At 43.6% G+C, this 15,225-nt stretch overlaps 1 protein-coding gene across 2 annotated transcripts in view; it reads left to right on the top strand.

Moving 5' to 3' along the window:
• Positions 1-231: 231 nt before the first annotated feature.
• Positions 232-15,225, top strand: part of fmnl1b (formin-like 1b) — a 37,947-nt gene continuing 22,953 nt past the window's right edge. Inside the window, exons 1-6 of one of the 2 annotated variants that reach the window (XM_040134579.1) lie at positions 232-578; positions 10,719-10,802; positions 11,558-11,641; positions 13,386-13,459; positions 13,665-13,748; positions 13,924-14,067. In XM_040134579.1, the coding sequence (XP_039990513.1) occupies positions 384-578; positions 10,719-10,802; positions 11,558-11,641; positions 13,386-13,459; positions 13,665-13,748; positions 13,924-14,067 (665 nt within the window). In that variant the 5' untranslated portion in view covers positions 232-383. The remainder of the gene's footprint in view (positions 579-10,718; positions 10,803-11,557; positions 11,642-13,385; positions 13,460-13,664; positions 13,749-13,923; positions 14,068-15,225) is intronic. The other variant, XM_040134578.1, reaches the window with a different exon arrangement.

Here is a 15,225-nt window from a genome sequence, read left to right on the forward strand (position 1 = left end):
AGCTACAGGCTCTGAACTCTGTCTCCTCCCTCTTTTCTCTTTCACTCGTTCAGCTGTCACTCTGTCTGTCACTCTCAGGATATCCCCTTCCTCCTTTCTAGGGTTTCATTATGCATCGGGATCTGTTCGAGCTCTGACTCTCATTCAGAGGCAAGGGGTTGATTTCCTCCCGCTGCTTTTTCCTTGTCTGAGAATATGGACCGGTAATGAGTGCCACTTCGGCGTGAATCGACAGAGTGGGGGTGATGGAAGTGATGAGAGGTCACTGTCCACAGCAACACAGAGCCTTTAACTTAACTTTGACCAACTAGACACAGCCTTGTTTTTGAATTATAAAGGGTCTAGCACTGTGAGGGTGATTTTCGAGAGCAGGGTTTTCGTGTATGTGCCTGGTTTTCGCATCTATCGGATATACAGTCATGGGGAACGCAGCAGGAAGCGCGGAGGGACCCCACGCAAAGGAGGGCAAGACGGTGTTGGCCCCTCCAGGCTCCGCGGTCCCCCAGAAACAAACCGCGGGGCTGAAGCTCCCCGTGCCACCTGAAGACGAGCTGGAGGAGCGCTTCAGTGCGGTGCTGGTGAGTTGCGGCGTGCATTATTTTGAACAGCGGGTCAGGGAACATGTCAGATTTCACACAGAAGAAAAGAGCGCAAGACAAACAATTCAAAGAAACAAAGAATTTGGAATATGTTGGAAATGTGCATGACCTCAGGACAAGCTTATCGCTGTGCCAGGTACACAATGCCACTGTGGAAAGATACATAAGAGGTCCTTTATACTGGGGCTTACTGCAGCATTACGCTCACTGCATGAGCTGCTGGAGGAAGAATGATAGGGGGAAGTCAGATCTGTTTACATTTTAATAAGAGATGCAACTAAACTTTTGCTTTTTCACCATCACAGCTTCAAATCAGCTTAAAATACCTTGTGTCTAAAGAATCGTTCTTTGAATTTCATTAGTGTACTTGTCAGAGAAGATTGTTACAAGTAGTTGTACACTGTATGGACAAAAGTCCATGGACGCCCCTGACAACACAGTTGGGCTGTTCTTCGCTTCTTTGGCCCCTTATTTCCAGTGAAGACAACTGTTAATCCTACAGCATACGATGATATTTTAGACAGTAGTGTTCTTCCAACTTTAGAGCAGCAGACGGGGGAAGGCCCTCTTCTGTTTCAACATGACAATGCCCCTGTGCTACAAGCCAGGCCTATAAAGAAATGGTTTTCCCACTTTGGTGTTGAAGAACTTTACTGGTCTGCCCGGAGCCCTGACCTCAACCCCGTCGAACACCTTTGGGATGAACTTGGAACGCTGACTGCAAAATCAGTAGCCCAACAAAATGTCCTTCAAACTAAACTAAGTAAATAAAATAATTTCTTATTCTAAAAATGAACATTTTCTGATCCAACGCCGCTGTTGGTATGGTTTGTCAGTACCTTTCAAAGCTGTTACACATCCTCAGTGACTATTATTGTCTCAATGCACTTCATAGTAACCAAATGTTGAATCCTGTTTTTTTTTGCTGCCGTGACACTTCAATTTCCCTGCGTGGGATCAATAAAGGGACCTTTATGATCATGATCGCTCGCTGGTCTGTCACCACTATGATTAAGTCAGGGTTAGGTTTATGCACATCTACTGGTTAGAGAACAATTGTGGTCTGGGTTAAAAGAAAACACAGTCCACTACGAGTGGGAAACGGGACACAAACGGCACTCTCCCATATCCAAATCAACCGACCTCATTAGGAGGTTTTGCAATGCTCATAACAGTGTCCCGCAACCTTTTCTGAACCTCATTAATGCTCTTTGTGGCTGAACAGGAGCAAATCCCTGCAGCCAGGTTCAGAACTCTGCTGGAGAGACTGACACCAGAAGAGTGGAGGCCATTATGGGAGCAGATTAATGCCAGTGGCTTTGGAGTGGGATGTTCAGCAGTCACATATGGATGTAATGTTGAGGTGTACACATACTTTAGCTATGTAGTGTGCCTGGAGACACTATGGAGGGCATTTTAATCAGCTTAGTGACTTAGTGGTCAACAACATACGGTGGTGGTACCTGTGGTTTAATTCTAAATCCCTCTTGCTGGCTTTTGTTTGTCAAGGGGCGGCTTCAGGTTTCTGTAATTAAAAGTATTTCAACGTATCATGCTAGATTAAAATCCATCTTTTTTCAATTGCCTGGCTTCCCCCACCACTCCTGTCAAAGCCATAATGACAAAATCGTTGACTCATGTCCCTCGACAGTCAGCATTCCTCGACCATAACTTGATTTTCTCTTCATTACTTCCTTCACTGAGCTGTTACTTCTCTCCTGTTTACAACAATATGGGCAGTGATGAGTTGAAGTCATGCCTATGTGGTGACAACCACGAAAATACAAGGAAGAGACAGATTTGGGTCTTCACAACGCAGGTATGTTCAATATGTGGCCAGACAGCTTCCCATATGATTAACTGCATTCCTTTTTCCCTTCTTCTCTGAGCCTTATCATCTGGGCCTTTGACATTATGTTGAGCTGATATGTGATGTGATAGCATCAAACATAAACAAACAGGCCCGAGGCTTATTATCAATGAGCATCCGTACGGGAACAGCCTCCTGAAGGTGAATGGCCATCAATTAAAGTCCTGATAAATGCTAGTACCCTCCACTGAGATAGATCAATCGATGTGTGTAACGTAAAACACTCTTCCTTAGGGCAGAACCACAGCTGTAATTACTTCTTCTGAGGAGCTGATGTGTTTTTGTTTTTGGTTTTTTTCGTCAGTAGGATATCTCCAAACCATTTCAGCTGATTTCTTCATTTGGTGGTCGGACAGGACCAAAGATCATTAAACCTGCAGCTTAATAGTGAAACTTGATTGCCAAGATTAGGTCCAAATCAATTCAATTTAAAACTTTATAGGAATTATGTTGTGGTTCAGCAGCATGTTGGAGCAGGGTTTCAGCCTGGCTTTTAGAAATACTGAGGTAATGCATCCAAACTCAGCCACCAAAACTAGGGCTGTTTTTAACCAAAAAACATTTTTTAAATTTCAGTGTTTTAAATTAAATGTGAAAATAAAGATTTCAGAAAAATAACAAGATACTTAATGCTAAATATCAGAATTCGCATCTAAAAAACGTAAATTTCACGTATGCTTTTTTGTGTTTAGCCACAGTTCCAGATATATAGTTTTGATTGAAAAACACAAACTCTTTATTTTATTGAAATTTTAACTTTTTCTTTTTTAAATTTATTTTGCCAAAAACAGTCCATTTTAAATATACGGAGTCAATAAATATCAGACCTGGTCCTAAAAAAAACCTTGTGTGTAATTTAATTGTAACTGTAAAACATGAACTCCGCCTCGAGTTGTTAAAACCCCAAAATTCCCAGAAACAACACAGAGGACATGAACTTGGTCTTGTCAGTTGTATTTCAAATTGAACAGTTGAGTGTTGAAAGAGGTTTCATGCTCTCAAAGTGCGAGACTTCTATGAATTCGCCATCTGGAGCTGAAATATACTACATTTCCAAAAGCGGATGGACATTGCACCCACATGTGATTGTTCAACGCGTCATCTCCAAAACCATGGGAATTAAATCTGCTCTCAGCCCCAAGAGCACGAGTGAGGTCCCACACCGATGCTGGGTGATGAGGCCTGGTTCACAGTCCGGTTCATTCCAAAGGTGTTGGACGGGGCTGAGGTCAGGGCTCTGTGCGGGCCAGTCCAGGTCTTCCACACCAAACTGAAAATAATTCCTATTTGGGCCCGGCTCTGTCCACAGGAGCACCGCCATGGTGAAACAGGACAGCAGATTCCCCAAACTCTTGACATGATGTTGGAAAAACATTCTTGTCTAAAAGGCCATTTTATGCCGTAGTGTTAAGATTTTCCTTCATAAGGACAAAATGGCCCAAACCTTGAACAGTTCCAGACCAAAAGGTCACATACCTTGTGTAAAAAGACTGGGTTTTAGCTATTCAGAATGTTTGTATGTTTGCAGCAGAGTATGTTTAAACATGTCACTTTCTAGTTTGAACTGTACACTGTATCTTCTGATCTGATCCAGATAATGCAGACTACCGTGACTTTGCGTTAGATATTTTTAGGTACGGTGAATATACAAGTTGTAGGCATAGTAAATTCAGACTGTGTAGCAGTGGAAGGATTTGTGTGTGTGTGTGTGTGTGTGTGTGTGTGTGTGTGTGTGTGTGTGTGTGTGTGTGTGTGTGTAGGGGGTGTGTTGGGGTCATGTGATGACCACTGCAATGAATTACTGTGCAAAGAGCATACGTATACATCCTGTGCCAGCTGCTGCAGGTTTTTAAGCTTGAGCTCGTGTGCTCGTATGCTGCATCAAAAATCATTTCTCTTCCCCAACCAGGATGTTTGCTGCATCACCCTTACATCCCACCACATGTAGATAGTTTCTCCCACCAAGCCAGCCCCCTTCCTCGCCCGCTGGCCCCCCATATCTTCTGCTGAGTGTGTATAGCAAATATCCTGTAATACTCTGTTTGCATACAAACCAGCCGGCTGCTGGCTGCCTGTTTCTTCCTGTGTGTGAAGAGGCAGAGGTGAGGGCCGCCGCAAACTGTCACTGGTCTCATTCTGCAGACTTCCATCGGACTTGGTGTGAATTTGGAGGGTCCATAGTGGTGTGTTTGGGCTACACGTTCATTTGCATGTGGGCGTGCAGTGTTTTTGTGTTGTACAAGCCAGTGGGGTTCTTTGTTGGCAACTGTTATTGACGCTTTCTTCATATTATGATTTTCATATCTGATGCGACCGCAGCATCTTCTAACTGAAAGAGTCAATATCAAAGCAACAGAAATCCGCACGCTACAGTTTGTGGTTCTGATAACGGGAATGTTCAAAGGCTTCGGTCGCAGCCAAATTTACGCAGAGCACTTTTTCCTCAGTGTTTTACATTACGCTTTGCATATTTCCCAGCAGGGAATGCGGCAGTGGGTGGAACTGTAAATGTACATCTGAGGATTTGTGCACCGTGTTCACAGAGAGACAGAGACAGAAAGAGAAAGAAAAAGGTAGAAAGAGAAACAGAACATTTACTTTACACTTTTGGCAGTCTCAGCAGGTTAATAAGTCAAGATATTTTTTTAAAGAAGGGGTTTTCCCTGTTTGATGAGGAAGAAGTGACTGGCCTTCACAGAGCCCTGACATCAACGCCGTTCAACACCTTTGGCATGATGGGAAACCAGCCTCCAGTGTAGTGGTGCAGTGACCACGGACGCTGACCCGAAAAGACTTCTCGTCATACTCAGTCATTACAAAACAAAACAACTTTAAAAGGAATTTTTATGAGCATCGCAAACGAACAGAGACGAGCCTTTGTATGATCAGACTTTGATCCATAACGTCAGATAAAATGATAAAACGCAATGAGCTCTATCAGGATATTATTTCCAAACTTTCCATGTGTTTGAGGAGCCAAGAGGAAAGCTAGAGAACGATTCTAATGCAAAACTTTTTCAGCATTTGCGCCCAATGAGCAAACATCCCAAAACCTAAAGATACTCAGTTTAATGTCAAAGGCAAAGGAAAAACAGCAAATCATCACATTTGAGAGGCTGGAACCAGAAAGTGGAGTTTGGAATTTCTGTCTAAAAAAATGACTAGAGTGATTAATCGATTATCTATATAGTGGCCAATTAATGTTCTGTCGATTGACTATTTGATTAATCAGCTGATCGTTGCTGCCGTAGTTCCGTGTGATTGCATGTGATACAGAGAGAGAGAGAGGGAAGGAAGGAGAACCCAGATTTTGCAGTAATTATTCAGTCGCTGCTGCAAACGCAGGCTGTTTCTGTGAGCTTGATAATTCCATTGATCCGGCCTTTTGGGAGAGTCAGCATGTTTAGGAATTCAGGAATGTATCACCATGCATCATTCAGCGACGTAAAAATGTCCCGCTTTGTCGTCTTACTCTTCTGCTGCCAGTTTGATCCTCATAATCTTAAATCCCGTTTGTTGTTTTCACAACGATCAGAGATGCATCACGTGTCTGCAGCCTCAGGTCTGATTGATGTAGGAGGTCACCGGTTTTACTTTTTAATGCCACTTAAATCAGCATAGCTGGGGCAGAGTTGGAAGGATTTGTTTGGCTCCTCGATACCGTGGCAGTCGTTGTGCAGGCCGTCGTGGAGAGAGTGCCAATTTGAGTTTGACAGGAAATGCCGCATGCTTTCACACGTAGCATGTCTTAGCGGGTATCAAGTGATCCACAAGGGACAGCGCAGCCACCGGCGAGCTAGAGATGAAAATTAAACGCATCAAAGTTCCAGGCTTGATAACTGCGTTCCCTCACAGGTTGTATTATACATTGCAGTCGCAAAGACAGCTCCTTGCTAACCCCGCCGCAGTAGAGCGGCTCTGTCCTTCTCGGCAGTACACCAGTGAATGATGAGTTGATATGATTAGATGCTGACATTTGATGCTGACGCGCACTCCTCCTCTCCAGCTTGGCTTGTTTGTGTAGTTGTTCATGTTAGCATACTGAGTGCAACACATGCAGCAGTGTACTTGTTTGTACAGTCTGTTGTGGTGTGTTTGGACACAAATGGGGAAGGCTGATAACCTTAAAGACTTTCTTTTCTTCCGCGGAGACCCAGAATAGCTCAGCCGCGCTAAATGCCAGCCGGGCTATTCTGGCTCTTAACACATACATGATGCAAAATATTCTTTTTCGTATTATTAGGTAACTCTGGCGATATTCTCTGTTTCTTCTTATTGTAAACAAATCCCACGAAAATATCAAAACCAGCAATGAAATGATCCTGCTAACAAGTATTGTGTGTGTAACCAAACCCTGACGTATCTTATTCCTCTGTGCCGTGGAGCTCCATTGTTGTTCAAAAACTATTAAAAACACATCAGTGATTCACACTGTTGCACTGGGTGACGTGTTCCTTCATCACCATTATTTCGACTGAGTCCCGAACACACCGCCTGCCGATGCCCATTTCGAGACCCGAACCTGACGTGAGACCGAGGCCTCTAGTTGCCATGTAAATTGTGACTATTGTCTGTCAGGCTTACAGGAGTCAGTCAGCCTCGAAGCTGCTTTATATTTTTGTAATTAACTAACTAGACATCCATCGGAATACATCCATACTGTTTGATGTTGATCTTCTCTTTTAAAGCGCTTCTCTGAAAACACCAAAGTAAACCAGGGTTGTTTTTCTCTTCTCAGTTTCCAGTCGGCCAAATATAACCAGCACCTATTGACCCACCAGCTCCATTCGTCAGGCCTGATTTATCAGACTCACATCCAGCGCACAGCACCATTGATTTACTGTGCCATTTAGTATTTGCCGTGCCCCTGTTTTTCAGCATGGCACGCATGGTGTCTACACAGTAGCTTTGTACATGTTGTAGGATTTTGACGCCCTCAGTTTTTAAATCAGGACTGAATACAATGAGTAGCTGTATGTCTCCAAAAATTGCTTACTGATTGAGCTATTTCGTCACCTTAAAAAACAATCATTGTAAAATAACAGATACTATAGTTCTTTCATTTTAGAAAAGAACAAAGCTCCAATGTAAAAACTAAGTCACCACTGCTGGACATTGTGCTGATGACTCTGCGCTCGTGATGGACACTCGGGTTGCTCGGTTTCCGTAGCCAGGACGAGAGCAGGAGGCGTGGGGTTGCGCAAGGAGGGGAAGCAGATAAGATATGAGGAGGATATGTAGCATTTAGCAAAGTGAGAGCCGGCCTGTGTGTCGTCCTTGAGTGGGAGTCTCCTGTCGACCAGCCCAGTCTCACGTGTGCGTGGGTTATGATTAGTGCAGCTGATGTGCCTCTGCCTCTGTGCTGGAATGTCTTTAATACACGGGACGTCCCCCGGTGCATTCACGGGTGTGAAAAGTGGTGTGTACAAGCGCTTGTGTGGTGATGATCTTTCAGCTCACCGTCTCAGAAACTTTGGGAAGAACACCACAGATGCCGTTTGTTCACATAAACCGCATGGACAAACTTGCCGTTGACCACATCAGCTCCGTCTTGCGAGTAGCTGACGGCGAAGAGTTTAGCGTGAGCACTTTGCATTCAGTGTTATCAATGCGCGGGGTCAGCTTGTGTTTTCCTACACAGATTCTGACTTTAAATTAAGAAATGCAGCTCATTAGAAAATCCTTTTTCTAAAATGTAGGTTATTAGTGAGTAATTTAGTGGTGGAATCCAATAGTACAGCAAAGTACATTTACTCAAATACAAATTTACCTGAGTATTTCCGTGTCATGACACTTGTCCTCTACCACAGTTCCAAGGGAAATATTTTATTTTTTACTCCACCACATTTTTTTAAGAGCTGAAGTTAGTAGTTACTTTACAAATTAGGATTTTAGATAGAAAACATATGATACCTTGTAAAAATATGATGCATCGTTAGAGACAAAACTGCTCAACAGAAAATAAAACAGTTAAAATCAGTTCCACCTCAACCAACTAAAACCAGTAAAACGTTACCTACATATTGGTAGATTAGCAAAAATGATCTATTCATACTGTATAATATATTATAGTATAACACACACGGGCATATTTCTCCACTGAATACTTTTACTTCTGGTACTTTAAGGACACTGTGCGTATAATACTTCTGCTCTTCTACTTTAGTAGGATTTGCTTGTGTCTTTTTACGCTGTGGTGCTGCTACTTTTGTCGAAGTGAACGATCTGATCGCTTCCTCGAACCACTGGAGTGGTTTTGGTAATCCGTCACTCATCACCATTCCTGAGCAGGTGACCCTGTGACGCCACGGTTTATCGTTAGCAACAGATCTGTTGCGACAACAGACCGAAGGTGACCGGCCAGGCAACCACAAAGCAGAAACGCAGACCTCGGACTCGCAGAGTGACTCGGTGCTGGACTAATGTCCAAGTGAAATCATTTACAGCAGAGCCATGAATTATTGAGGAATGATCCGTAGCGGTGAAGTGTTCAGGGGCCCTGAGTGGTTGATATCACATTGTTTTCAGTGACTGTCTGGTTAGTCTGTGGTTAACATGAGCGCTTGCAGGTACAGAATATTAACTGGGTGTATGAATAGTTCAGAACATAATACTAATTCTGAGATCCATGAGAATATACCCTGGTGAAGATACTGGAGACGGAAAATAATACAAACTCTTATTTAAGTATGAGGCAGTGACGTAAGACGTAATCAGACGTTTTACTTAAGTCAAAGTAACAACACCACTGGGTAGAAATACTCATACGAGTAAAAGTCCTGCATTATACGTTATTCTTATTCTTAGTTGATCATATTTTCTTTTTATAATCTGAATCTCAAGCAACTACAGGCGGAAAATAATGGCAGTTGAGTAAAAAGTACAATACCGGCTAAAATGTGCTGAAGTGAAATGAAGTTGCATGTTCTGTTTTCTGCAGCAGCGTAAAGATCTGCCACGTGTCCTGTGCCCTCTTCTGAGAAAAATGCTAATGCAATATGCTAACATACTCACAATGACACTATCAACATGCTGACGTTTAGCAGGTTTCACCTTCTTGGTCTAACGTGTTGGCAGGCTAACATTTTCTAATTAGAACTAAACACAAAGCTCAGCAGAGGCTGATGGGAATGTTAGTTAGTTTTGCAGGTATTTGTACATAAACAAAAGTATCAGATAAATTAAAATTATGACCTCACGGTGACGCTAGATGAAAAGTCAGAGGATCACCCGAGTTATTTCAGTTCATCCTGACGACAACACGTACAAACTTTTTTGGGCATCCATCCGGTAGTTGTCGAGATATTTCACTTTATACCACAAGTATTAACCAGCTGGTGGCGCTAGAGGACAAGTCGGGGGATCGCCAAAGTCCGAAGGATTCGAACTCTGGGCATCATGGGTGTCTGTTCCCGATTTCCATTTCAGTCCATCCGATATTTGTTGAGATATTTCAGTTTTGGCCAAACGACCAACGTTACACACACCAATGGGAACACGACTGTTTCTCTGTCTACAGAGCATTTTGGATGCAGCCAATCAAATCATTTAATTTTTATTAAGCAGTTACCATCACCGTTCTCTCATTGGCTGAGGGAGACGACGTCCAACAACCGACGGCAGCCTGAGACACAAAAAGAGCCTCAGACTTTAGCTATCATCTTCTACAGACACGGACCGATGCCTTGTTTCGCACTTTGACTTGTTTTACGAACGACCCGCACTGGTGACATCCGTTTTTAAAGCTGCAACACAACGAACATGTTAAAAATCCTCACTGTTCACATCGGCATCCGTCAGTTTAGATGCTCGATGTTATGGTGCTTACTCTTTGCTATCACTGCCAACAAAACGCGCAGAGAACGTGTTCATGTTGTCTCGGTGGTCCTGCCAGCTCAGCTGTCAGTCCGGTTCGACCAGGTTTCCCACTCCGTGGCAAAAACAGGCATTTCTGGTGTTTCTTCAGAGATCTTTTTTCTTCCTTACAGGAATAATGTATTTTTTTTTTAAAAAAACATCTGAAAATCATGTTGGTGACTTTAATGATTTCAGCTGGACTTTAAAATAGGTTCTGTTACAAAAGTCTTTAGGCTTGCCTTAAAAATGGCAAAAGGGAAAAGTGACAGCCACATATCATCAGTATGTTTCTCTTTCATGCAGCAGGTTCACTGTACAGTTCCCATAAGGCAGATCTGCTGTTTTTTCCTCAAAAGCCTGCATTTCTTTTTTCTCTTCCTTTCCACTTCCAGAACACGATGAACCTTCCTCCAGACAAGGTGAAGATCCTCAGTCAGTATGACAGCGAGAAAAAGTGGGACCTGATCTGCGACCAGGTGGGTCTGCTTTCCAGATTTTGCTAATGTTTTCCACCAACGCTGCCTGTACAGTCTGCCATCCTGGTTACTTTGAATTAGTTTTTCTTTTTTTTAATAAAATAAAACGATTAATGTGCCATTTTGCTTTTACGGACAGTGGTTTTATGACCAGTGTAGGTCAATCAATATACTGATGCATTTCGAATACCAAACACAGGAAAACGCCCCAGCCCACAAAAACACACACACGCACACATGAGGAAGCTCATCAATATTGCAGGACACCGTAGCAACCACAGGTAGGTCCCTAACAACTTGTGTCCGGAGGGGAGAGTGAAAGGGGACACGTGTCGCTATCGTGGAGTGGCTCATGCAGCTTTTCTTAATTGAAAGATAATTATAATTGCACAAATAATTGAAGCCAAAAAAAATCCACTTTGATCCTTGTAAGCTTTTACTGTCATTTCCCTCGTCAAATTACAGAAACCGTCAAAGTAGACTGTTTAATTAAAGGGCATGAGTGGGACTGGTGTAGCTGAAGTGCGTGTGAGTAGAACTGCTGCACCACAGAAGATTTTCTGGAAGCTTGTTAGGATCAAACCCATTTGCATAAGAGTTGCTGTGTAATCAAACTGCCTGTGTGAAACCCCGGCTGAGCCCTGCCCCTTGGCCCCCCCTTTCCTCTCACTGCAGTACAGCAATCAAAAATAATTACAGGTCTGCCTCTGTGTGTGTGTGTGTGTGTGTGTGTGTGTTTGTCTCTGTATCTGCAGGAGCGGTTTCAAGTGAAGAATCCACCATCTGCATATTTGGAGAAGCTGAAGAGTTATCTAGATCACGGAGGAGTCAGTCGAAAGGTACGACCCACGTCTCAGTTTGAGGTTGACTTTCTGTTGACAGCAGCATACGCCAACGGCCAAGGGCAGTATGTCACCCCACCTCGCCGTACTGGGTCTGGTGGCTATTTTTGACAGAATGTGTGTCTCAAGTCTTTATCTAGAACCAGAACGGCAAGCGGCAGGCTAGATGAAGACCGGAGATCTAATCTGTCAAAAAACATCCACTATACCAAATACAGTGAGGTAGGGTGATATACTGCCCCACAAAGTCAAAATGCAGTAACCACGCATTTGGTCAAAATTGAGTTAAGAGTAGAGTTTTTGATTAACAATGAAAACAATATGTAAAATTAGTAGGAGCTACAGCCAAGTAGACAGCTGGATGAATTAACTTACTTTTCCCCTCTAGCTGTTTCCTATAATGGAAAAATGTCAATGTTGTTAAAGCGAAATCTTAGCAATTCAGTGTGTTATTGTACATGAATGGGGCAGGAGCTAAATCCAACCATGATAGAGGACAAAAGCAGCTAGACTAATCCTGCTAGCCTAGCTTAGCAGCGTAGCAGCGGCCGCTGATCGGAGTGACAAACACGTGGTGAAAGAAAAACACATGTGGCCTCGACTGTCAGGGCTACGCTCAGAGGTTACGGGTGAGGCCGGTGGGAGAGGGCGCGCTTTAACGTGCCGCCAGCAGCGGCGGTGAGCAGCAGCGTAGCCCTCAGGTGAGCGGCGTTGCAGCAGGCAATGCGGCAAAGGGCAGAGCAGAGAGCGGCTTGGATACAAACGCTCGTGTTGGACATGCACTGCAGAGAGAGCAGAACTGAACCAGCTCACAGGCTTCGCTTCATTAAAGAAAATAGCGTTTATTTTCTCAAACCAGCCACTTCAAAGGGAAGAAACAGCGGGAAGAACCCGTTGTGTTCGTGCTGCATTTCTGAATATTGTCCAAAGGCCGAGTGAAGAAGCTATGGTTATGGTTATCTATGGTTTCCGTCAGTGAGTGTGGTGGTTAAACAGTCAGTCTAAAGAGACACAAATGGGAAAAAAACTACTACATACAGTCTGCATCTGTTCCACAGGTTGCCTGGGCCACCTGAAAGCTTGCAAGCCTTTTTTTCTAAACTTCACCTCACTCTTCTTGTAATAACTGCTCTCTGGCTTTCTACTATGCAGCCTTTCTCGTTCGGTTAGTGACGTAAAGCGCTGGTTAAAATTCAGCTCAATGTCTAGATTCAGACTCATTTCAGAGAGCTGATTTAATGCAGTAGCATTTTCCAGAAATAGTCTCCGGTAGCTGCCATTATGAATGTATAGCTGTGCCCTGCTGGTTGATCCTTGTTCCATTTATAGAGCTGTCCATCATCGCAAAACGTCGAAGCATAAAAACACAAGTCACAAAATGCAGTTATCACTCAGGGATCCAGTCTGCAGTCTGTTGTTCGATCATTCCTCATTTCTGACTACAATCCCACTCAGCTGTCCCTTTGCATCGTTTTAGTCTTTGTAGTGATTTTTACAGTCCAGAGAGAAACTAGATGACCCAGTGAAAATGTGTAAATTTACGTCCTGGCCAGAAAGTCTGCCAGGATTCTTTCTATTTTCCCTCCCTTCCTTTGATCCGTTAATGTGACCGGTTTTAAATGTGCCTGTTTATAGAGTCCAGGTTACAAATCGTTGCTCCGAAATGCCCTGGCATCTTTGACATTTTCTGGATAAGTAAGGACTCACTGACCTTACAACCACCTGCATGTGTTTTGTTCAGTTTAAGAGACGTGTCCAGGAGTCCACTCAGATCCTGAGAGAGCTGGAGATTTCCCTGAGGACCAACCATATTGGGTGAGTCTTACTCCAATTGCCACGTGAGAAGAAAGGCTTTGTCGGGTTCAGACCGTTGTGAAATGAGAAAAGCTGATTATATGACGCAAATTAAAGGCGGGCTGATAAATTCTGACTCGAAAGTCTTGAAATTCTACATAATCGCTTGGAGTTTGTCAATGTTTACAGCAGAGCCACTGAGTTAAAACTTCTTTTTTCTTTGCAGCTGGGCTCAGGAGTTCCTAAACGAGGAAAACCAAGGCTTAGATGTTCTTGTGGACTATCTGTCCTTTGCCCATAGCGCTGTCACGTAGGTATCAGCCTGAAATACGAATTATTGCACATTCCTAGAACTATTTTACGTCTTACCTTCTTTCACACCGTCACTTTTCCGTCACTGTATCAAACAATCTCATGAATACCACCAGAGGTTACATTTACACGAGAGCAAACTCTGACTCTTCTCACACGACTGTGACCCGCAGGTATGACGCAGACGCCTTGGACAATGGCCCGGCGCCCGCAGACAAAGGCAAGAACACGGACAAGTCAGCGGAAGACCTGAGCAGAAGTGCCGGCGACTCCCCCTCTCACAGCGCCTCGAAGGCCAGCAAGGCCTTCCCAGTCAGGTGACGAGACGATGTTAGCGGTGAGATGCATGGAGACGCCAAGAGGGCAATGCGTTGCCGCGGTTGATTTCCCAGATGAGAATGAATGCAGATTTGTGTGCACATGCTGTACGTAAGGATCAGTGTCGTACACAGGTTTATCATGCGGATTTCATTTCCCAACGAGGCAAAGTATATAATGAGTTCATGCTTCGTAAGTAATGGATTTGTTGATGTTAATAAGTTCTGTATCACTGCTTTCTAGAACTGAAGGGAGAGACTGAGCTGCTCCATCAAGTCTGTAGGAACGTGGGTTTTTCCACTTAATGACACTACATGGCCAAAAGTATTTGGACACATTTTTCTCACATGTTATAGAAGAACCTTTCATTTCAAAACCATGTGCAATAAATAGCAGATTTTAGAACCTGGCTGCAGGGATTTGCTCCCATCCAGCCGCAAGAACATTAGTGATGCTGGGAGATGGATCCACGTTTCCAGTTCACCCCAAAGGGGTTAGATGTGATTGAGGTCAAGGATAGTCAAGTTCTACCACAGCGAAAACTGGGAAAACCATGTCTAAGACTCAGACCAAAAATATACTAAAATATGTGAAGAGGGGTGTCCACATACTTTTGTCCATATAATGTAGCCGGAATGACAGAGTAGGTTATGCTAGGAGACGTTTGGTTATATCACGGCAACCCATTGTCACTGGTTTGATGTCTGAATTGTCAAAGAAACTCTTTTAACTTGACAAAAGTCAGACAATAATGTTTATACTACATGTTTTTTAGTTGTAAGTTGTGACAGCAGTGTCGCTGCAGCTGTCAAACCACACTCAGCACCTGTGGCTCATGAAATGAACTCTGGAGGTTTAATGGGAGTTTCTGTCTTTTGTTTAGACGTTACACTGCAGATGAACACCTGAGTGCACACACGCGCACACACACGCAACCAAACACACACACATTCTCAGACATCTAATCCTTCTGATCTGAAGCGACCGCATTCTAGTCATTGTGAACACGTTTGTGTTTGGTGGCCTCTTGTTCAGACTGTTTAAGCGTGACCTCTTCAAGTTTGAACCTGAGGAATTTCTCACACCGAAGATAAACACACTCCAACGTATCATTAGACCGGTGGGAGCGTCCAGCTTGTCTATGGCACTCATTTGAT

This window comes from Xiphias gladius, chromosome 9 (genome assembly GCF_016859285.1).
Source record: "Xiphias gladius isolate SHS-SW01 ecotype Sanya breed wild chromosome 9, ASM1685928v1, whole genome shotgun sequence".
NCBI lineage: Eukaryota > Metazoa > Chordata > Actinopteri > Istiophoriformes > Xiphiidae > Xiphias > Xiphias gladius.